The sequence below is a fragment of the Carcharodon carcharias genome, chromosome 2, assembly GCF_017639515.1.
Source record: "Carcharodon carcharias isolate sCarCar2 chromosome 2, sCarCar2.pri, whole genome shotgun sequence".
In the NCBI taxonomy this organism is placed as follows: Eukaryota; Metazoa; Chordata; class Chondrichthyes; order Lamniformes; family Lamnidae; genus Carcharodon; species Carcharodon carcharias.
The window spans coordinates 42,931,457-42,956,541 of record NC_054468.1 but is presented as its reverse complement, the minus strand read 5'-3'; the positions used below and the strand labels follow the sequence as shown (position 1 = coordinate 42,956,541).

The following is a 25,085-nucleotide window of genomic DNA, read 5'->3' as shown; positions in this document are numbered from 1 at the left end:
CCAAAACAAAAACAGAATTACCTGGAAAAACTCAGCAGGTCTGGCAGCATCGGCGGAGAAGAAAAGAGTTGACGTTTCGAGTCCTCATGACCCTTCGACAGAACTTGAGTTCGAGTCCAGGAAAGAGCTGAAATATAAGCTGGTTTAAGGTGTGTGTGTGGGGGGCGGAGAGATAGAGAGACAGAGAGGTGGAGGGGGTTGGTGTGGTTGTAGCGACAAACAAGCAGCTTCCCACAGCTTCCAACCTGATAGTTGCCCAACCTCGGACGGCCCGCTTCTATCTCCTACCCAAAATCCACAAACAGAACTGCCCCGGTAGACCGATCGTCTCAGCTTGCTCCTGCCCCACAGAACTCATTTCTCGTTATCTTGACTCCCTTCTCTCTCCCCTTGTCCAGTCCCTTCCCACCTACATCCGTGATTCCTCTGACACCTTACGTCACATCAACAATTTCCAGTTCCCTGGCCCCTACCGCTTCCTCTTCACCATGGACGTCCAATCCCTCTACACCTCCATCCCCCACCAGGATGGTCTGAGGGCCCTTAGCTTCTTCCTCGAACAGAGGCCCGAACAATCCCCATCCACCACTACTCTCCTCCGTCTGGCTGAACTTGTTCTCACGCTGAACAATTTCTCCTTCAACTCCTCTCACTTCCTCCAAATAAAAGGTGTGGCTATGGGTACCCGCATGGGCCCCAGCTATGCCTGTCTCTTTATGGGGTATGTGGAACATTCCTTGTTCCAGTCGTACTCCGGCCCCCTTCCACAACTCTTTCTCCGGTACATCGATGATTATTTCGGTGCTGCTTCATGCTCTCGTCAGGACTTGGAAAAATTTATTAATTTTGCTTCCAATCTCCACCCCTCCATCATTTTCACGTGGTCCATCTCTGACACTTCCCTTCCCTTCCTTGACCTCTCTGTCTCAATCTCTGGTGATAGACTGTCCACCAATATCCATTACAAACCCACCGACACCCACAGCTATCTCGACTACAGCTCCTCACACCCCACTTCCTGTAAGGACTCCATCCCATTCTCTCAGTTCCTTCGCCTCCGTCGCATCTGTTCCGATGATGCTACATTCAAAAACAGTTCCTCTGACATGTCCTCCTTCTTCCTTAACCGAGGTTTTCCACCCACGGTCGTTGACAGGGCCCTCAACCGTGTCCGGCCCATCTCCCGCGCATCCGCCCTCACTCCTTCTCCTCCCTCCCAGAAACATGATAGGGTCCCCCTTGTCCTCACTTATCACCCCACCAGCCTCCGCATTCAAAGGATCATCCTCCGCCATTTCCGCCAACTCCAGCATGATGCCACTACCAAACACATCTTCCCTTCACCCCCCTTATCGGCATTCCGTAGGGATCGCTCCCTCCGGGACACCCTGGTCCACTCCTCCATCACCCCCTACTCCTCAACCCCCTCCTATGGCACAACCCCTTGCCCACGCAAAAGATGCAACACCTGCCCCTTCACTTCCTCTCTCCTCACCGTCCAAGGACCCAAACACTCCTTTCAAGTGAAGCAGCATTTCACTTGCATTTCCCCCAACTTAGTCTACTGCATTCGTTGCTCCCAATGTGGTCTCCTCTACATTGGAGAGACCAAACGTAAACTGGGCGACCGCTTTGCAGAACACCTGCGGTCTGTCCGCAAGAATGACCCAAACCTCCCTGTCGCTTGCCATTTTAACACTCCACCCTGCTCTCTTGCCCACATGTCTGTCCTTGGCTTGCTGCATTGTTCCAGTGAAGCCCAACGCAAACTGGAGGAACAACACCTCATCTTCCGACTAGGGACTTTACAGCCTTCCGGACTGAATATTGAATTCAACAACTTTAGGTCGTGAGTCCCCTCCCCCATCCCCACCCCCTTTCTGTTTCCCCCTTCTTTTTTTTTTCCCCAATAAATTATAAAGATTTTCCTTTTCCCACCTATTTCCATTATATAAAATAAAAAAAAACCCACTAGAGCTATACCTTGAGTGCCCTACCATCCATTCTTAATTAGCACATTCGTTTAGATAATATCACCAACTTTAACTTTAACACCTATGTGTTCTATTGTACTATTGTTGTTGACATCTTTTGATGATCTGCTTCTATCACTGCTTGTTTGTCGCTACAACCACACCAACCCCCTCCACCTCTCTGTCTCTCTATCTCTCCGCCCCCCACACACACACCTTAAACCAGCTTATATTTCAGCTCTTTCCTGGACTCGAACTCAAGTTCTGTCGAAGGGTCATGAGGACTCGAAACGTCAACTCTTTTCTTCTCCGCCGATGCTGCCAGACCTGCTGAGTTTTTCCAGGTAATTCTGTTTTGGTTTCCAACTTTCATTACTGGATGTGGCAGGACTGTAGAACTTTGATCTGATGTGCTGCTTGTGAGATCACTTAAGTTGTCTTTATATTATGCTGTTTCCAATATTTAGCATGTAGTTTGATATTTGTCATACTAAACATGTGAATAGACCTTGTATATCAGTTGGAAAGAAGTTAATATACATTTAACTGTATCAAGTAAAATTTAAAGAATGTTTACATAGCTATCGAAACACAGTAACACAAGGAACTTTTACAAAAATCTTATCTCCAACCTTAACAAAATCTTGTTCCGTTATGTACTACTGTTAAATCAACACAAGGCAGAGGTCATCAAGCAGTTAAAAATCCCTGGTTAGGAATATTTATGTTGCTATAGGGACAGTTAGAAAATGCTGAAATGCTATTTTGGCTCCTATAAATCTCTTTCATGAGACAGATGGTATTTATTTTTTCTTTCTCAATTGTAACTGGAATACTAATTAAAGCAAATACCAAACCACAGAGAACTTTCCTATAATGGGATGACCGTGACTAGTACTAACTGATGGTAACGTCAGCCATTGGCTGATGACTTAATGTCTTCCAAAAACAAATACTACATTTGTCAGAGCTGGGATAAAATAGCAGTATTGATGAGCTTCTAAATAGAAAGTCATAAATAGCAACCAACAAAAATGCCATGCACTGGATAGAACATTATGTATAACAAATTAAATATATATCTACTCCTTGGGTAATAAATACACTTACCACTAAAATAAAAATCAAAAGAACCCCAGAGCCCTTACTACAGCTGGCTAATGCCAACACAAAGCTTTCCTTAATAAAAAAAAATGGTCTGCTCTCATATTCGGAACTTTGGATATTTACCACAGTCGGTTATACATGCCAAATATTAAAGCTGTGATGAAAGGTCATCAAGCCAAAACCATCTGTTTCTCTCTCCATGGGTAAGCTAAATCTGAGTATTTCCAGTATTTTCCATTTTTATTTCAAATTACCAGCATCCACAATACATTGTTTTTGTATTTTGCAACAAATCTTCGAGATCTTATCCATTTTAGTTGAGGTTATTCAATTATCATTGTTATAGCTCTTGGGTCCTATTTCATCAATGCAAGCGTTATTAGATCCAAAATACATTTCACAACCCTAACTGAGGCCATATCACTGATGTAGAGGGTTGCACAATTCAAAAGACAAACATAAGTCCCAATCTTTTTCCTCCTAAATAAGTAAAACATTATCACCCTGCTTTCAAGATCATACAACCAAACAAGTCTGACATATAAAGCAAAGCAAATATTCAGCAATGGCAGAAATATCAAGCAATAAAATGTAACTAAGTATTTGAAAACTCAACAATGTATTCGCTCATTAGCCCCATCATTATCATATGTATAATTATCATGGCTATAAAAGAAAATCATTCTCTTAAACATAATTCAGAACAAAAGTTCACATGTGAAAAACTTTCTAGTTGGCAATATTTTTGTACATCCCTTTTGCTACCAGCACATTTACAAAAATGAATAGTGATCATTTGACAGTATAAAATTTAGTTTTCCTATTGCATCACTATGCACGAGGATGAAATCATTTTGAAAATTAAACAAAAAACTGAGCTAAAACACAAAAGCCCAAAGCAAAGAAGAATTTTTAAAAGGAAACACTACCTTCAAAGGTGCCATCCTTCAGATGATATATGAGCCAAGGTTAGTTCTATAATGTTCATCTGGGCAATAAAGATTAGTTTGCTCCCATCTCACCTTTGCTAATGCTCCTTCTACAACCAACAGCCCATTAATTGTAATCATGTTGCCATTTTGTGGATTTTTGGTAAAGCAAAAGGTTGCAACATTTTGCAGTCAATGCACTTCAAAGTAATTAATTATGCAAAGAGCTTTGAGTTGTTTCCACGTGATATGACACTATAAAATGCAAACAGTATTAAAATTTAGAACGCAACTTCATTTCAGAATACCAAATACAGTATTCACACTATCTTTATGAAGCCAGGATACGTGCACACAACACCTTATATAAGTGGGCCATTTTGGTCAAGTGAGACACAGGGCAAATAGCATTAGCATATTATCAAGCATCAATGCCAAGGTGTTTCAGAAAAAAATTAACTGAACTATTTGTTTGGGATTTCCTATTGAGATACACAATTCAATGCTGGTCCCAAGACTATTGCTAGATGGAATGACTCCTCTATAACACTGCAAACTCAAAAATATATTAGAATAGATTTTCAAATTCACAAATAGACTTGGTGGGAGACAGGTATATTATTAGAATTTGAGTCAGCCCAATGGACAATGAGCAACTCCACATGAAATTCCAGAAACAGTTTGATTTTAAAAATTTCAGCTAAGTCTTCCCATATCATGAGAGATGCATCATGAGAAATATTAAAAAGACTGCCGACAAAGAGCCAGGTAATTGTTTGGGTTTTCATATCTAGCTGTATTAATTGAGTTCCATGTCAGTGATCAAAGTTAATATGCAAAATAAAAGCAAAAAACTGCGGATGCTGGAAATCCAAAACAAAAACAAAAATACCTGGAAAAACTCAGCTGGTCTGGCAGCATCTGCGGAGAGGAGCACAGTTAACATTTCGAGTCCGAATGACCCTTCAACAGAACTAAGTAAAGATAGAAAAGAGGTGAAATATAAGCTGGTTGGGGGGGGTACAGCTGGATAGAGGGCCAGTGATAGGTGGAGATAACCAAAAGATGTCACAGACAAAAGAGCAAAGAGGTGTTGAAGATGGTGATATTATCTGAGGAATGTGCTAATTAAGGGTAGAAAGCTAATATGCATATCCCTAGAGCCCAAAATATCCGTCCATTATCTAGGTGAATTGAGTAAGACAAGAGCTGGGGGCTGAATAGGTGACCTATGTATTCAGGGTGACATTAATATATCATATGGTGACCTAGTCTTTGGAAGCATACAAATATACTTTCCAGCAGACCAAGAGTGAGGATATAAACAGGTAAATATAACATTATAAATGTAAATTTGTAGCACTCAGCACAATTGGCATGTTCACAATACTTATAATTGTCACTTCTCAAATTGTCAAAAATCATGCTTCTCCTGCACTAAATCTCAGCATTAGACTGATTCTTGAAATAGAAGCTCACTTTGCACATGGCTATCACCGATGCACTGATTTAGTTCAATCTCTTTGCCGGCCTGAACTCATGCAACATTCTATACGCCGACAATCGGATGTTCCTGGCCACAGAGCTATCTATGAAAGAAAAGCAGCATTTCAACTTTTTATGCACTTGCTGGTTTAACATTTTAAAATGCAAAACCTTAGGATTGATTTGCATTACAGTTAATTTGACTCAGAAATAAGTGAGCTGCTCCCGGGATATAATATTTTTCTTCAGAGGAAATAGTATTAAATTCTAAAGCTATTAATTAGGTTAAATTAAAAAGGGGAATTACAAATAGAAATGTACTATAAATCACCAATTGTTTCCGATTTTGTCAAATCACATGAGGATATGAGTTGGCCTGGGTTACTGAAATACAACTCTTTGTAGTTTGATACACAGTGGCATTTAAACTTGAAAGCAAGCTGCAACTCCACCCTCAGATAAAACGGCAGAATATTTGTTGTTCTATGCTATCAGTTGGCAAGGACAATAGGGAGCAGGGGAGATCTCATGTCACCACAAAAATACAAATTAGATTTAGGAACAGGCAGGAAGTGAACTCTCAGCTTCTGAAAATCATCACCCTCATCTACAACCAAAAGGGAAGAATTCAGAAATTGATGGCCTATTTCATTGCTTAAGGTAAACTACAAAAATTCTGTCCAAGGTCAGTACCAATTGGGTCAAGCTTACCCTGGAGATGGTGATCCACCCTGATCAGGCCTGCACTGTACTGGCAAGAAGTTCTCTCATAGCCTTGTGCTACACAGGGACACCCTACAGGACGGGGAAGTAGAAACCTGCCTCATCAGCATGGCCATAAAGGGTTTTGTGACAGAGTATCTCAGACCAACATGATGGGCATGCTCTCCAAAATGGGATCCGGGGAGAAAATCCACAATTGGGTCTAACTACTCCACACAAACATTGGTAGTGCAGTTTCAATCAATGGGTGGGGATGGGAAAGCTTTCTGATCAAATCTGGAGTCAGGCAAGGCTGTCTTCTCTCCACTGTCTTATTCACCTACCAAACTTTTTGCCAAATCCATCAGGAAGGATGCAAGCCTAAGAGGGGTGACCACCCCAGGGCAGCAGAAGCACTCAGGCCAAAGCCTCCCTGTACATGAACAGCATTGTTATCTGCTGGGATCTGCTTTTGATTCACATGCTAGTGAGCATCTGCAACCAAATCGAAATGGTCTTGGGAGCCAAAGTAAATGAGAGCAGTGAGGCCATGTTCTTTAGAAGAGAACCTTGCCCAACTCCTTCAGGAATATGCCTTTGCAAAGCAGATCTAGAAAGAGATGCAATAGCTTTTGTCAAGGTTCATTCCAAGCAGCTCTGCAACAGAGGACAAGAACCTCCATGGGCTGTTGCCAGGGACAGACACCGAGATAAAGATTAACTGCTGTTGGAGGGCCAACTTGGTGAAAGTCGCTCTTTGCTGCGCCGAAACTTGCTGGTCTTCCAATGCCAAGAATTGTCCACAACCGGGTGTTGTAGGCCAGCACATGCCAAGGTCAGGACCACATGCTGAGGGACACAGTAAAAGTTGGGTGAGTTCTCTCAAAGGTTCAAGGGGAAAGGGCCCAATTAGGCCCTCCGACCATAGTGCACAAAGGGGCTGGAACCCACAGAAAACTCCTCAGGCTGCATGCATCAGAGAATGCTTGACATGAAACGTAAATGTATATTTTTACTACAACCAGTAATTGTAAGTGTAGTCAAACACGTTGGAGGACCACATACTGTACTGAAAGAAATTGAACTATATTACACTTCACATAATGCAAATTTTATTAATAAAGTATAACTGAGAGGACATGTCCAACTGCTGCCCCATCAGTTTACTCTCAGTCATCAGCAACAGTTCCAACAAGCAACACTTACTCACCGAAAACGTGCCCACTGTTTTCAGTCTGCATTAGTCATCTGGAACCAAATTCCAGAGCTGACCCAAGGCAAGAATGAGTACTTTTAACATGAAGGTTCAACCAAGTGCAGTTCTGAGGAAAACTGGTTAATAGGGATTGTGTTTGGTGTAGCAGGGGGAGAAAAACATTCCAGCAGCTGAATCATACTTCCCAAGGAAAGGCTGTTGCAGTTGCTGGATGTCAGTCATCTCAGTCCCAGAACAGCACCACAGGAATTCCTTAGGCAGTATCCTTGCCCAAATATCTTCAGCCAATTCTGAAATGACCATCCCCCATCATACAGCCTAAAGTGAGGTTATTCATTAATGACTACAGTGTTCAACTTCACTCAATTCCTCAGATAAAGCATCAACTCCCCAAAACCTTTAAAATCACCTTCAAAAGGCACAAATCAGCTGTGTGATGGACTCCTCTTCACTTACCTGGATGGGTGCACCTGTAACAACATTGGCCCCATCTAGAACAAAGTATAACGATAGCGTAAGCATCTACTCCCCCCACCAGTGGCATACTATGGCTGCAGCGTATGCTATTTAACAGATGCATTGTAGTAATTCGCTAAGGCTTCTTCAACAACACCTCCCATACAGCAACTTCCACCTAGAAGCACAAAAAAAACAGCAGTTCATGGGCACACCATCACTTCCAAATTCACATCCAAGTCACACATCATCCCAACTTAGGAATGTGTCATCGTCCTCTCATCGCTGCAGAGTTAAAATCCTGGAACCCCTTCCCAAGATTGTGGGAGCACCTTTCCTTCACTACACAGACTATAATGATTTAAGGCAGGGGCTCACACCATCTTATTAATTATGGATGGGTGATAAATTCCAGCCTTGCTAGCAATGCCAACATCCCAAGAATGAATAAAACGAAGTTCACTTGTTTGGTTTCTTGCCATCTGCATTTACACAACCAATGTCAGTGAAAACAGTTTCTCATCACAGTCAGTAAGATTGTCAAATATCCACTCAGGACTGAGCAATGTAGAGGACAGCATCTCAATCAACTTCACTGGGCATTCAGATCAGGGGCTTGAATGTTTACATTTTCTTAGGTTTGGTACAAAGAGGAACTACTTCACAATAATACTGCAATTGTATTATGTTACAGACAGAGATTCTTCTAACCTTCTGTCCATAATCAGTGGTTTGATTTTGGTACGGCTGGGATGTGTTTCCCAAAACCCATTTAAGTGGAATCAGTTGTTTTAGAAAGTCACCAGCATCAGACTTCCTTGGATTTTTAAACCAGGGGCATTATTTATTTATGCACACTATCCCAGAAAAGGTTTGTCGCTACTACATACATATACCATACACACAAGAAAGAATGCAGCTACAAAAAGTAGTTTCACTTCTATGAATATTAAAACCAAATAGAGTAGCTAACAATTCATGTGAATAACAGAGTCCAGTGAGAGGGGTTCTTCTACTCAGGAGTTAATCCAAATGAGTCCCGGTAGCTGAAGGGAGGATCTTATGGAGGTTTCTTCAGAATAAGAGATGTGCAGCAAGTTGAGAAAAGAAGCCTTGATAATACTTGCAGTCAGAAAGCCGGTTTGCTTTTTCAGGTGAATTTAGAATATTTCAAACAACAGGTTTCGAGGAGGCTTTAAACTTTATGCCTTGTGGCTTGGTAAAAAAAAAGGTTAGATGTTAGTAGCCAGGTTTCTGCAATTATGTACTGCCTGCATTCTATAGTGCACCTCCCATGGTCAAAACCAGCAACATATAATGGAGATAGAGTTCTTAGAGTCCTTAGCATTCTTTGTGCATAATCAGTATCGACAGCTCCCCTATGTTCTAGAGACAAGACATTTGAGACTATATTGTCCTTGCCGTTTTCGAGTGAGCCCTGAAAATGGCCAGCACTTAAAAATATCCCAAAAAGCTGTTGAAGGGTCATGAGGACTCGAAACGTCAACTCTTTTCTTCTCCGCCAATACTGCCAGACCTGCTGAGTTTTTCCAGGTAATTCTGTTTTTATTTAGGAGACAGTGATCGTTGTATTGCACATTTTAGGATGATGATAGAAAAGGGCAATAGGCAATCCAGAGTAGGAATAATTAACTGGATGAGAGCCAACTTTGATGAGGCAAGAACACAGCTGGGTCAGATAGACTGGTATGAAAGATTGGTGAGAAAAACTGTTACTGAACAATTGGCTACCTTCAAAAAAGAATTGGTTCAGGCACAGTCAAGGTATATTCCATCGAAAGAGAAAGGTTGGGCAAACAAATTCAGAGCTCCCTGGATGAAAAAGGGGCTAGAAATTAAGATAAAAAAGAAAAAAGTGCACTTATTGCAAGTGTCAGGTAGAAAATACAATTGAGAACCAAGAGGAATACAGGAGGTTCAGAGGGGAGGTGAAAAAGCCAAAGGAGAGGTGAAGAGGGATTATGAGAAAAGACTGCCAGCCAACATAAAGGGGAATCCCAAAGTCTTCTATAGGGCATATAAATAGTAAAAGGGTATTAAAGGAGTAGGGCAGATTAGGAACCAAAAAGGGAGTTTACACATGGACAAAGGGCCATGGCTGAGGTAATAAAAGAATATTTTGCATCCGTTTTTACCAAGGAGGTAGATGGTAACAGACGAGGAAACTTTGTCTCTAGAAGGGTTCAAAATTGTTAAGGAGGAAGAGTTGAATAGACTGTCAGTACTTAACAAAAACAGAATTACCTGGAAAAACTCAGCAGGTCTGGCAGCATCGGCGGAGAAGAGTTGACGTTTCGAGTCCTCATGACCCTTCGACAGAACTTGAGTTCGAGTCCAAGAAAGAGTTGAAATATAAGCTGGTTTAGGGGGTGTGTGTGTGTGTGTGTGTGTGTGTGTGTGTGTGTGGGGGGGGGGGAAGAGAGAGAGAGAGAGAGAGAGAGAGAGAGAGAAGTGGAGGGGGGTTTGTGGTTGTAGGGACAAACAAGCAGTGATAGAAGCAGATCATCAAAAGATGTCAACAACAATAGAACAAAAGAACACATAGGTGTTAAAGTTGGTGATATTATCTAAACGAATGTGCTAATTAAGAATGGATGGTAGGGCACTCAAGGTATAGCTCTAGTGGGGGTGGAGGGAGCATAAAAGATTTTAAAATATTTAAAAATAATGGAAATAGGTGGGAAAAGAAAAATCTATATAATTTATTGGAAAAAAAAGGAAGGGGGAAACAGAAAGGGGGTGGGGATGGAGGAGGGAGCTCAAGACCTAAAGTTGTTGAATTCAATATTCAGTCCGGAAGGTTGTAAAGTGCCTAGTCGGAAGATGAGGTGTTGTTCCTCCAGTTTGCGTTGGGCTTCACTGGAACAATGCAGCAAGCCAAGGACAGACATGTGGGCAAGAGAGCAGGGTGGAGTGTTAAAATGGCAAGCGACAGGGAGGTTTGGGTCATTCTTGCGGACAGACCGTAGGTGTTCTGCAAAGCGGTCGCCCAGTTTACGTTTGGTCTCTCCAATGTAGAGGAGACCACATTGGGAGCAACGAATGCAGTAGACTAAGTTGGGGGAAATGCAAGTGAAATGCTGCTTCACTTGAAAGGAGTGTTTGGGCCCTTGGACGGTGAGGAGAGAGGAAGTGAAGGGGCAGGTGTTGCATCTTTTGCGTGGGCATGGGGAGGTGCCACAGGAGGGGGTTGAGGAGTAGGGGGTGATGGAGGAGTGGACCAGGGTGTCCCGGAGGGAGCGATCCCTACGGAATGCCGATAGGGGGGGTGAAGGGAAGATGTGTTTGGTGGTGGCATCATGCTGGAGTTGGCGGAAATGGCGGAGGATGATCCTTTGAATGCGGAGGCTGGTGGGGTGATAAGTGAGGACAAGGGGGACCCTATCATGTTTCTGGGAGGGAGGAGAAGGCGTGAGGGCGGATGCGCGGGAGATGGGCCAGACACGGTTGAGGGCCCTGTCAACGACCGTGGGTGGAAAACCTCGGTTAAGGAAGAAGGAGGACATATCAGAGGAACTGTTTTTGAAGGTAGCATCATCGGAACAGATGTGACGGAGGCGAAGGAACTGAGAAAATGGGATGGAGTCCTTACAGGGAAGCGGGGTGTGAGGAGCTGTAGTCGAGGTAGCTGTGGGAGTCGGTGGGTTTGTAATGGATATTGGTGGACAGTCTATCACCAGAGATTGAGACAGAGAGGTCAAGGAAGGGAAGGGAAGTGTCAGAGATGGACCACGTGAAAATGATGGAGGGGTGGAGATTGGAAGCAAAATTAATAAATTTTTCTAAGTCCCGACGAGAGCATGAAGCAGCACCGAAGTAATCATCGACGTACCGGAGAAAGAGTTGTGGAAGGGGGCCGGAGTACGACTGGAACAAGAAATGTTCCACATACCCCATAAAGAGACAAGCATAGCTGGGGCCCATGCGGGTATCCATAGCCACACCTTTTATTTGGAGGAAGTGAGAGGAGTTGAAGGAGAAATTGTTCAGCGTGAGAACAAGTTAACCAGTTAACAAGTTAACCAGTTAACAAGTTAACCAGTTAACAAGTTAACCAGTTAACAAGTTAACCAGTTAACTGGGTCCAGGAACCCAGTAGCTCGCCCAAAAGATGGCAGTAAGAACAGGAAAGCCATGAAAAAATGGGCAGCAAAAAAGGCTCAATTCAAAACCACGCAACTAGCATACAAAACAGACAGGAGGAAAGTTGCGCGACCACTCATGGGTGCACCGTCCACCCAGTTATGCCCACTCAGCAAAGCTGAACTGCAGGAGAGTTTTAAATGGAAACTCTCCATACCCAATAATAAAGCAAACCTGCAGAAGTTTGCTCCATACACGGGAACAACATGGTACGACTCTTTGGAAGACCCCATTGATAAAAAGGTCAAAGAAGCCCTACAAGGCATGGACAAGAACACGTCAGCAGGTCAGTACTTAAAGTTGACAAGGCACCAGTAGAGACCAATTAGAAAGAGGAAATAAGTTCTAAGGTATGCAATTTTACAAACAATAAGTTTCATACAACTGCTCTTCAAACAACATAGCTCATTTTGTTAAAAACTGGAATACTCAAATGGCTCTCCCAATGTTTCAGTAATTAAGTGCACTGCCTAAGACAGAACATATGCACCAGAACTCCCAGGTTGGCCCCTGGTCGGCAGAGTTCAAATGGACTTTGCATCTGTGGACTAATATCAGACAGCTATTCAATGGCTCCTCAAGTTTAGATATACAAACATTTGCAAAAGAAAATGGATTTGAAATTGATCAATATAAAATAAAACTACCTTCAGGATAAGAGAGGCAAAATGCTCCACAAGCAAAAGCTTTAGCTCAATTTTCATCTCTCTTTTCTGATGATTCTCCCATTTTTTGCAACTGCTTGCCTCAGCCTTTGTGGTTTCTCTTGGTACTTATTCTCATTACCATCTTTTTGTAAATATACTATAACACAAATAACAATCATTGAAACATACCAAAGAATTATATAGTATGATACAAAAATTGGTCATACCATTAATAGTGAGGAACAAACCTTTAGGCTGCATGACTGGTTTGGGCAGAAAAGTATCAAATGGAATTCAATCTGTAATCACCATTTGGTAGTGGGGAATGATAATTCTGGACAAAATTAAGGAAAACCGTCACAGATTTGTTAAGGGCAAATAGTGTTTAACTAACTTGGGAGCTTTTTTGATGAAGTAACAGAGAAGTTTGATGATGGTAATGCTGTTGATGTGGTGTACGTGGTTTTCCTAAAGGCATTTGATAAAGCGCCACGCAACAGATTTGTGAGCAAAGTTAGAGCTCATAGACTAAAAACAATAGAAACATGGATACAAAATTGGCTGAGTGACAGGAAACAGAGTAATGGTTAACGGAGTTCTGAAGAGGAGTCTTTTTTTTCATTTAACGTTTTATTAACAAGTTTGAGAACACAAACTTCTGGAAGAGGTCAGTCTCCACAGCCAGAGCAAGCTGATCCTTCAGCTCCTGCAGATAGCGAATTGCAGACTTTATTGTAATGGCAGAAGTGGTGGTGTAGGCCCAAGCTCCTCCAGACACTGTTTTCATGCGAGATCCACAATGCCAGATATCGACTGCCCTCCGCTTCATCTTTGTTTTCCCACAGAAGGTGCAGGTGTATTTGGCGTGTTGGCTGATCTCAATCTTTTTCAACATCTTAAAGAGTGAGGCTCCATAATGGGTTCCATATGTCCCCATAATCCCCACCTTCTTGGTGCGCTTCGCCATCTTCCTGGTTGAAGCAGAGATGGCTACCGAAGATGATTAACGTTGGACTCTAAACATGAACTATTTCTGTCTCCACAGATGCTGTCAGGCCTGCGGAGTGTTTCCAGCACTTTGTTTTTATTTCAGATTTCCAGCATCCACAGTATTTTGTTTTTATTTTAGTGGTTAATGGATGTTTTTCACACAGGTGTATTGTGGAACAAAAACAAAAATACCTGGAAAAACTCAGCAGCTCTAACGGCATCTGTGGAGGGGTACACAGTTGACGTTTCATCAGAACTAAGACATATAGAAATGAGATGAAATATAAGCTGTTAGAAGGGGGTGGGACCGGAGAGCTCGATAAGGGCCAGCGATAGGTGAAGGCCCAGAAGAAACTGCCAAAGATGTCACACACCAAAGGACAAAGGGGTGTTGACGGTGATGATATTATTTAAAGGATGTGCTAATAGGGACATTAAGGGAAGCAAGCAGGACAAGCTAGTGGCAGATAGCCCTAGTGCGGGTGGGGTGGGGGGGGGGAAGGGATCGAAATGGGCTAAAAGGTGGAGATGAAACAATAGATCAAAATAAATTTTAAAATAGGAGGGAAAAGAAAAAAATATAGTTGTAAAAAAAATTATAAATTATTGGAAAGGCGGGGGGGGGGGAAATCAGAAAGGGGGTGGGGATGGAGGAGAGAGTTCACAATCTGAAATTGTTGAACTCAATATTAAGTCTGGAAGACTATAAAGTGCCTAGTCGGAAGACGAGGTGCTGTTCCTCCAGTTTGCGTTGAGCTTCATGGGAACATTACAGCAGGCCAAGTACAGAGATGTGGGCATGACAGCAGGGTGGTGTGTTAAAATGGCAAGCGACAGGGAGGTCTGGGTGTGCTGGTGGACAGACCGAAGGTGTTCCATGAAGCGGTCACCCAGTCTGCGTTTGGTCTCTCCAATGTAGAGGAAACCACACTGGGAGCAGTGAATGCAGTAGACTAAATTGAGGGAAGTGCAAGTGAAATGCTGCTTCACTTGCAAGGAGTGTTTGGGTCCTTGGACGGTGAGGAGGGGGGAAGTAAAGGGGCAGATGTTGCACCTTCTGCGGTTGCATGGGAAGGGGCTGTGGGAGGGTGCAGGGGCTGATGGAGAAGTGGACCAAGGTGTCACGGAGGGAACAATCCCTGTGGAAAGCCGCCGGGGTTGGGGGGGGGGGGGGGAGGAAATGAAGGGAAGATGTGTTTGGTAGTGGCATCATGCTGGAGTTGGTGGAAATGGCGGAGAACAGTCCTTTGAACGCAGAGGCTGGTGGGGTGATAAGTGAGGACAAGGGGGATCCTATCATGGTTCTGGGAGGGAGAAGAAGATGTGAGGGCGGATGCTCGGGAAATGGGCCGGACGCAGTCAAGGGCCCTGTCAACGACCGTGGGTGGAAAACTTCGGTTAAGGAAGAAGGAAGACATGTCAGAGGAACTGTTTTGGAAAGTGGCATCATCAGAACAGATGCAATGGAGGTGAAGGAATTGAGAGAATGAGATGGAGTCCTTGCAGGAGGCGGGGCATGAGGAGCTGTAGTCGAGGTAGCTATGGGAGTCGGTAGGCTTGTAATGGATATTGGTGGACAGTCTATCAACAGAAATTGAGACTGAGGGGTCAAGGAAGGGAAGGGAAATGTCAGTGATGGACCACGTGAAAATGATGGAGGGGTGGAAATTGGAAGCAAAATTAATAAATTTTTCCAGATCCAGACGAGAGCATGAAGCGGCACCGAAGCAGTCATCGACGTACCGGAGAAAGAGTTGTGGGAGGGGGCACAAGTAGGACTAGAACAAGGAATATTCCACATACCCCATAAAGGGACAGGCACAACTGGGGCCCCATGCGGGTACCCATAGTCACACCTTTTATTTGGAGGAAGTGAGAGGAGCTTAAGGAGAAATTGTTCGGTGTAAGAACAAGTTCAGCCAGACGGAGGGTAATGGTGGATGGGGATTGTTCGGGCCTCTGAGGAAGAAGCGGAGAGCCCTCAGACCATCCCAGTACGGGATGGAGGTGTAGAGGAATTGGACGTCCATGGTGAAGAGGAAGCGTTTGGGGCCAGGGAACTGGAAATTGTTGATATGATGTAGGGCGTGAGAGGAATTGCGGATGTAGGTGGGAAGAGACTAGACAAGGGGAGAAAGAACGGAGTCAAGATAGCAAGAAACGAGTTCCGTGGAGCAGGAACAGGCTACTGCATTCGCTGCTCCCAATGCGGTCTCCTCTACATTGGAGAGACCAAACGCAGACTGGGTGACCGCTTTGCAGAACACCTTCGGTCTGTCCGCAAGCACGACCCAGATCTCCCTGTCACTTGCCATTTCAACACACCACCCTGCTCTCATGCCCACATGTCCGTCCTTGGCCTGCTGCAATGTTCCAGTGAAGCTCAACGCAAACTGGAGGAACAGCACATCATCTTCCGACTAGGCACTTTACAGTCTTCCGGACTTAATACTGAGTTCAACAATGTCAGATCATGAATTCTCTCCTCCATCCCCACGCCCTTTCCGATCCCCCTTTTTCCAATAATGTATAATTTATTTTACAACTATATTTTTTTCTTTTCCCTTTTAAATTTATTTCAATCTATTGTTTCATCTCCAACTTTTAGCCCATTTGAATCCCTTCTCCCCACCCCTCCATACTAGGGCCATCCGCCACTAGCTTGTCCTGCTTGCTTCCCTTAATGTCCCCATTAGCACATCCTTTAAATAATATCATCACCGTCAACACCCCTTTATCTTTTTGTCTATGATATCTTTGGCAGTCTCTTCTTGGCCTCCATCTATCACTGCCCCCCCCACCCCCCCCACTCCTATTGAGCTCTCCTGTCCCACCCCCTTCTACCAGCTTATATTTTATCTCATTTCTATATGTCTTAGTTCTGATGAAGGGTCATATGGACTCGAAATGTTAACTGTATCCCTCTCCACAGATGCTGTCAGACCTGAGTTTTTCCAGGTATTTTTGTTTTTGTTCTAGATTTCCAGCATCCGCAGTATTTAGCTTTTATCTAAGTGTGTCGTGGAGTTCCCCAGCGTCAGTGTTGGGGCTTCTGCTCTTCTTGATATATTTACAAATAACCCACTCCCTGGGGTACAAGGCACAATTTCAAAATTTGAAGATGATGCAAAACTTGGAAGTTTTGTAAACTGTGAGGAAGATAATGTAGAACTTCAAAAGGGCATAGATGGGTTGATGGAATGGGCAGACAAGTGGCAGATGAAATTTCACAAGAATTGTGAAGTGATTCATTCTGGTCAGAAGAATCTGGGGAGACAATATAAAATAAAGGGTACAATTCTAAGGGAGGCACAGGAGTAGAGGGAGTCAAGCATATATGTGCAAAAGGTAGAAAAACAGGTTGAGGCAGTAGTTAATAAAGCATACAACATTCCAGGCTTTATTTGTTAGTATAAAAACGAGGACGTTATGTTATACTTGTATAGAACACTGGTTTGGCCTCAGTTGGAGTATGGCATCCATTTCTGGGTGCCACATTTTAGAAAGGATGTGAAGGCATTAGGGAAGGTGCAGAAAAGATTCATGAAATTGGTTCCAGGGTTGAGGAACTTCAGTTACAGAGTTGGTTTGGAGAATTTGGGGCTATTTCCTTGTAGAAGAGAAGGTCGAGAAGAGATTTGATTGAAGTACAGGTATTCAAAATCATGAGTAGATTGGGAAAACTGTTTCTATTCATAGAAGGATTGAGAACAAGAGAGCACAGATTTAAGGCAATTGACATAGAAGCAATGGTGACACAAGGAAAAAAATCTTTTCACACAGTAAGTGGTTAGGACCTGGAATGCTTTGCCTGAGGTTCAATCATGGCATTCAAGAGGGAATTGGGTTATTATCTGAAAAGGTAGAATGTACAGGGCTACAGGTAGAAGGGGAAGCAGGAGTGGCACTAGGTGAACTGCTCCTTCAGAGAGCCAACACAGACACGTCAGGCCAAATGACCTCCTTCTGTACTGTAGCTATTGTGGTTCCATAATCTGGAGAAGTGTGAAGTAACACATGAGGATGACAAACAAGACAAAGGAATACACATTAAATGACAGGTCATTGAGAAGCATAGAACAGAGTGGCCTTGGAGTACATGTTCACTGATCCCTAAAAGGTAGAAGGACAGGTAGATAAGGTGGTTAAGACAGCATACAGGATACTTCCCATTATGGAGAGGCATAGAACAGAACAGCAGGGGAGCTGGAGAAAGCACTAGTTAGGCTGCAGCTAAGACTACATCTGATCACTGCATTACAGAAAGGATACAATCGTACTAGAATCACAGTGCAGAAGAGGCGCTTTGGCCCATCCAGTCTGCACCGACACGTGAGAAACACCTGACCTACCTACCTAACCCCTCCTTCTGGATTCTTACCTTCTCTTGATCTTTTCATTGAAAACTGTCGGTATGACATTAGTCGTCTCAATTTCTTTGCTCCTCTCACCCACTCTAACCTGTCTCTCTCTGAACTTGCTGCACTCCGTTCTCTCAGGTCCAACCCTGACATTGTCATCAAACCTGCTGACAACGGTAGTGTTGTTGCTGTCTGGCGCACTGACCTCTACCTCACAGAGGCCGAGTGTCAACTCGCAGACACTTCCTCCTACCTCTCCCTGGACCATGACCCCACCACTGAACGTCAAGCCATTGTTTCCAGGACTGTTACTGACCTTATCTCCTCTGGAGATCTTCCTTCCACAGCTTCCAACCTCAGTCTCCCTACCTCGGACAGCCCGCTTCTACCTCCTACCCAAAATCCACAAACAGGACTGTCCCGGCAGACTGATCATGGCAGCTTGTTCCTGCCCCACGGAACTCATTTCTTGCTATCTTGACTCCATTCTCTCTGCCCTTGTCCAGTCCCTTCCCACCTACATCCGCAATTCCTCTGACACCCTACATCATATCAACAATTTCCAGTTCCCTGGCCCCAACTGCCTCCTCTTTACCATGGACGCCCAATCCCTCTACACCTCCATCCCTCACTGGGATGGTCTGATGGCTCTCCGCTTCTTCCTCGAACAGAGACCCGAACAATCCCCATCCACCACTACTCTCCTCCGTCTGGCTGAACTTGTTCTCACACTGAACAACATCTCCTTAAACTCCTCTCACTTCCTCCTAATAAAAGGTGTGGCTATGGGTACCCGCACGGGCCCCAGTTATGCCTGTCTCTTTATGGGGTATGTAGAACATTCCTTGTTCTAGTCCTACTCTGGACCCCTCCCACAACTCTTTCTCCGGTACATCGACGATTGCTTCAGTGCTGCTTCATGCTCTCGTCTGGATCTGGAAAAATTTATTAATTTTGCTTCCAATTTCCACATGCTCCATCTCTAACACTTCCCTTCCTTGACCTCTCTCTCACAATTTCTGGTGATAGACTGTCCAGCAATATTCATTACAAGCCTACCGACTCCCACAGCTACCTCAACTACAGCTCCTCGCACCCCACTTCCTGTAAGGACTCCATCACATGCTCAGTTCCTTCGCCTCCGGTCTGATGATGCCACTTTCCAAAACAGTTCCTCTGACATGTCTTCCTTCTTCCTTAACCGAGGTTTTCCACCCACGGTGGTTGACAGGGCCCTCAACCGCGTCTGGCCCATCTCCCGCGCATCCGCCCTCACACCTTCCTCTCCATCCCAGAACCATGATAGGGTACCCTTTGTCCTCACTTATCACCCCACCAGCCTCTGCATTCAAAGGATCATCTTCTGTCATTCCCGCCAACTCCAGCATGATGCCACCACTAAACACATGTTCCCTTCACCCCCCAGTGGCATTCCGCAGGGATCGTTCCCTCGGGGACACCCTGGTCCACTCTTCCATCATCTCCTACACCTCAAGCCCCTCCCAGGGCACCTTCCCATCCAACCGAAGGTGCAACATCTGCCCCTTTACTTCCCCTCTCCTCACCGTTCAAGGGCCCAAACACTCCTTTCAAGTGAAGCAGCATTTCACTTGCACTTCCCTCACTTTGGTCTACTGCATTCGTTGCTCCCAATGCGGCTTCCTCTAGATTGGAGACACCAAACGCAGACTGGGTGACCGCTTTGCAGAACACCTTCGGTCTGTCCGCAAGCATGACCCAAACCTCCCTGTCGCTTGCCATTTCAACACACCAGCCTGCTCTCATGCCCACATGTCCGTCCTTGGCCTGCTGCTGTGAAACTCAACGCAAGTTGGAGGAACAGCACCTCATCTTCCGATTAGGCACTTTACAGCCTTCCGGAATGAATATTGAGTTCAACTACTTTAAATCATGAACTCTCTCCTCCATCCCCACCCCCTTTCCGATCCCCCTTTTTTCCCCAATAATTTATATAGATTTTTCTTTTCCCGCCTATTTCCATTATTTTTAAACGCATTTCCATCCATTATTTTATCTCTACCTTTTAGCCTATTTCGATCCCTTCCCTACACCCCACCCCCACTAGGGCTATCTGTACCTTGCTTGTCCTTTCTACCCTTAATTAGCACATTCCTTAGATAATATCACCATCTTCAACATCTCTTTGTCCTTTTGTCTATGACATCTTTTGGCTATCTACATCTATCACTGGCCCTCTATCCAGCTCTATCTGTCCCACCACCCCCTCCCTAAACCAGCCTATATTTCACCTCTTTTCTAGTTTAACTTCGTTCTGTTGAAGAGTCATTCGAAACGTTAACTGTGTTCCTCTCCACAGATGCTGCCAGGCCCGCTGAGTTTTTCCAGGTATTTTTATTTTTGTTTTGGATTTCCAGCATCCGCAGTTTTTTGCTTTTAGCTTCGTATTTAATTGACTGCTTTTGCTTTTAACCCATTTACCAGCACTTGGCCCATAGCATTGAATGTGCCAAATGCTCATCCAGGTACTTTTTAAAGGATGTGAAGCAACCCGCCTCCCAGGCAGTGCATTCCAGACCATCACCACCCTCTGGGTAAAGAGGTTTTTCCTCACATCCCCGCTAAACCTCCTGCCCCTCACTTTGAACTTATGCCCCTTGTGACTGACCCTTCAACTAAGGGGAACAGCTGCTCCCTATCCATCTTGTCCATGCCCCTCATAATCTTGTACACCTCGATCAGGTCACCCCTCAGTCTTTTCTGCTCCAACGGAAACAACCCAAGTCTATCCAACCTCTCTTCATAACTTAAACGTTTCATCCCAGGCAACATCCTGGTGAATCTCCTCTGCATCCCCTCCAGTGCAACCACATCCTTCCTATAATATGGCGACCAGAACTGCACACAGCACTCCAGCTGTGGCCTCACCAAGGTTCTATACAACTCCAACATGACCTCCCTACTTTTGTAATCTATGCCTCGATTGATAAAGGCAAGTGTCCCATATACATTTTTCACCACCCCACTAACATGCCCCTCCGCCTTCAGAGATCTATGGACACACACGCCAAGGTCCCTCTGTTCCTCCGAACTTCCTAGTGCCTTGCCATTCATTGAATACTTCCTTGTCAAATTACTCCTTCCAAAGTGTATCACCTCACACTTTTCAGGATTAAATTCCATCTGCCACTTATTTGCCCATTTGACCATCCCGTCTATATCTTCCTGTAGTCCAAGACACTCAACCTCACTGTTAACCACCCAGCCAATCTTTGTGTCATCTGCAAACTTATTAATCCTACCCCCCACATAGTCATCTATATCGTTTATATAAATGACAAATAATAGGGGACCAAACACAGATCCCTGTGGTATGTCACTGGACACTGGCTTCCAGTCACTAAAGCAACCTTCTGTCATCACCCTCTGCCTCCTAGGACTAAGCCAATTTTGAATCCACCCTATCAAATTACCCTGCATCCCATGTGCCTTTGCCTTCTTTATAAGACTCCCATGTGGGACCTTGTCAAAGGCTTCACTGAAATCCATATAAACTACACTACCTTCATCTACATATCTAGTCACCTCCTCAAAAAATTCAATCAAACTAGAGAAGGTACACAGGAGATTTACGAGGATGTTGCCAAGAATAGAGAACTTTAGCTATGAAAGAAATTGGATAGGCTGGGGTTCCATATTTTGGAACAGAAGAGGCTGTTAGTAGATTTAATTGAAGCGTATACAATGGAATGGCCTAGGCAGCTGGTTAGGAGGGACTTATTTCCCTTAGCAAAGAGATCAACAGCTAGGGTTCACAGATTTAAAGTAATGACAGAAGGCTTAGAGTGGAGTTCAGGAGAATTATTTTTCACCCAGACTATGATGGAATCTGGAACTCACTATCTAAATGGTACTGGAGACAAAAGCCTTCATTTAAGTCACATTTAGAAAGTACTTAAATATGTGCCTGAAGTGACATAACCTACAAGACTTTGGGCCATGATGGAAAGTGGGATTTTTTTTTCTCTATTATTCATTTATGGGATGTGGGCATTATTGTCAATCCCTATTTGCCCTTGAGAAGATGGTGGTGAGCTGCCTTCTTGAACTGCTGCAGTCCATGTAGTGTAGGTACACCCACAGGAGTGTTAGGGGGAGTTCCAGGATTTTGACCCAGTGAAAGTGAAGGAACGGTGATATATTTCCAAGTCTGGATGATAAGTGGCTTGGAGGGGAACTGCCAGGTGGTGGTGTTCTCATGTGTCCACTGCTCTTGTCCTTCTAGGTAGTAGTGGTTCTGGGTTTGGAAGGTGCTGCTTAAGGAGCCTTGGTGAGTTCCTGCAGTGCACCTTGTAGATGGTGCACACTGCTGCCACTGTGCATTGGTGGTGGAGGGAGTGAATGTTTGTGCATGGGGTGCCAATCAAGCGGGCTGCTTTACCCTGGACGGTGTCAAGCTTTTTCAGTGTTGTTGGTGCTGCACACATCCAGGCAAGCGGAGAGTATTCCATCACGCTCCTGACTTGTAGATAGTGGACAGGTTTTGGGAAGTCGGGAGGTGAGTTACTCATTGCAGGATTCTTAACCTCTGACCTGCTCTTGCAGACAGAGTATTTCTATGGCTAGTCCAGTTCAGTTTCCGGTCAATGGTATCCCCCAGGGTGTTGGTAGCAGGGAATTCATCGATGGTAATACCACTGAATGTCAAGAAGCGATAGTTAGATTCTCTCTTGTTGGAGATGGTCATTGCCTAGCACTTGTGTGGTATGAATGTTACTTGACGCTTGTCAGCCCAAGCCTGGATATTGTCTTGCTGCATTTGGACATAGACAGCTTCAGTATCTGAGGAGTTGCAAATGGTGAACATTATACGATCATCAGTGAACATCCCCACTTCTGACTTGGAAGGAAGGTCATTGAAGTAGCTGAAAATGGTTGGGCCTAGACACTACCCTGAGGAGCAACTGCAGTGATGTCCTGGAACTGAGATGATTAACCTCCAACAACCACAACCTAGCACTTTCCTTTGTGCTAGGTATGACTCCAACCAGTGGCGAGTTTTCCCCAATTGCCACTGACTGCAGTTTTTCTAGGGGTTCATGATGCCATACCAGGTCAAATGCTGCCTTCAAGTCAAAGGCAGTCATTCTCATGTCCTATCACAGAGCCAGTCTAGCAGGTATGTCCTTTAGGACTCAGCAGCTCGGTCTGCGTTCGTGCTACCGAGCCACTCTGGGTGATGGATATTGTACTCTGTGGGGGACTTCATTCTTCATCCTTGCCACCATCAGTGCTTCCTTCAAGTGGTGTTAAACATAGAGGAGTACTGATTCAGGGCATGGTACATGGTAATCAGCAGTAGGTTTCCTTGTTCATAACAGACATGATGCCATGAGACTTTGTGGGGTCTGAGTCGATATTGAGGATTTCCATGGCAATTTCCCACTGACTGTATACCACTGTGCCAACACCACTGCTGGGTTTGTCCTGCCAGTGGAACAGTATATACCCAGGGATGATGATGGCGTTGTCTGGGACATTATCTGTAAGATATGATTCCATAGGTATGACAATTTCAGGCTGTTGCTTGACTAGTCTGTGAGACAGCTCTCCCAATTTTGGCACAGGCCCCCAGATGTTGGTAAGGGGGACGCAGCAGGTCGACAGGGCTGAGTTTGTGTATCTAGTCAGAAAATTACATACAATGGCTTCTTTTCCCGTGCCCGCACTGCTATCTCTGGTGCCATCCCCCAACCCCGCCCCAGGACTTAACATTGGTCCCCACCTATTTCTCATCTACTTGCTGCTCCTCGGCAACATCATCCAACAGCACAGCATTAGTTTACACTTATGACACCCAGCTCTATCTCGCCACCACCTGTGTTGGCTCCTCCACTGTTGCTTATCAGGCATCCAGTAAAGGATGAGTAAAAATTTCCGCCAACTAAATATTGGGAAGACTGAAGCCATTGCTTGCAGTTCCCATTCCAAACTCCGTTCCCTGGCTGCTGACTCCATCCCTCGCCCTGGCAACTGTCTGAGATTAAGCCAGTGTATTTGCAACCTTGGTGTCACATTTAACCCCGAAATGAGCTTCCAACCTCACTTTCATGCCAGCACAAATACCGCTCATTTTAGCCTCTAACATCGCCCAACTTTGCCGATCTCAGCTCATCTGCTGCCGAAGCCCTCATTGCTGCCTTTGCTACCTCTCGTCTCGACTTTTCCAACACATGCCTGGCTAGTCTCAGCACATTCTACCCTCTGTAAATCTGAGGTCATCCAAAACTGTTGCCTTCATCTTAAATCTCACCAAGTCCCATTCCCTTATCACCCAAGTTTGCTGGCATCCATTAGCTCCTGGTCAAGCAACACTTTGATTTCAAGTATTTTCATCCTCGGTTTCAATCTCTCCATGGCCTCACCCCTCCCTATCTCTGTAATCTCCTCCAGCTCCACAACCCTCCAAGATATCACACTCCAACTTGAAACTCATGAGCATCACCACTGGTCGCAAAGCCTTCAGTTGCCTATGTTCAAAGCAGTGGAATACCATCCCTACATCTCTCTAACTAATTTTCCACCTTTGAGACACTACTTGAACCCTACATCTTTGACCAAGCTTCTGGTCATCTGACTTAATGTCTCCTTATGTGGCTTAGTGTCATATTTTATAGTGCTTCTGAGAGGTGCCTTGGGATGTTTCATTATGTTAAAGGTCTATATAAGTTTTTGTTGTTGTTGATGGTGTAATAGTAACTCCCAGAAGGTTAATAGTAAATGATTTGACAATTGTAATTACATTGAATGAGATGGGGAGAGGTTTAGACTCACTCTTGTTGCATATGGTCAATGCCTGGTCCTTCTAAGGCATGAATTTTATGTGTAGCCATTTAATAGTCTAAACCTGCTTGACTATCTAGGGGTATTGCTAAATGTGGGAGGGGTTGCTTTATTATCTGAGGAAATTGACAATGAAGTGGAATACCATCCAATAACCAATAAAGAGTTTCATTTCTGACCATATGATGGAGGGAAGGTCAGTGATGAAACAACTGAAAGTAGTTGACCTGACC

General features: G+C 44.4%; 2 protein-coding genes across 4 annotated transcripts in view; both read right to left on the bottom strand.

The window, feature by feature from the left end:
* The window catches only part of LOC121271722 (arf-GAP with coiled-coil, ANK repeat and PH domain-containing protein 2-like), a 229,908-nt gene that overhangs the window by 192,041 nt on the left and 12,782 nt on the right, over positions 1-25,085 (bottom strand). The window contains exon 1 of one of the 3 annotated variants that reach the window (XM_041177940.1): positions 5,489-5,540. The exons of the other annotated variants lie outside the window; for them this stretch is intronic. The gene's annotated coding sequence lies outside the window, so the exon portion shown is untranslated. Of the gene's footprint in view, positions 1-5,488; positions 5,541-25,085 lie in introns of those variants that run through there. 3 annotated transcript variants of the gene reach the window in all.
* On the bottom strand, positions 13,302-13,646 carry LOC121269209 (60S ribosomal protein L37a-like). Its single transcript, XM_041173750.1, has one exon. It carries the CDS (start codon positions 13,644-13,646, stop codon positions 13,302-13,304), a length of 345 nt encoding a protein of 114 aa, XP_041029684.1.

Excerpts from the sequence above, each read along its gene's own strand:
- LOC121269209 (XM_041173750.1), bottom strand. The coding sequence starts at position 13,646 with ATGGCGAAGCGCACCAAGAAGGTGGGGATTATGGGGACATATGGAACC.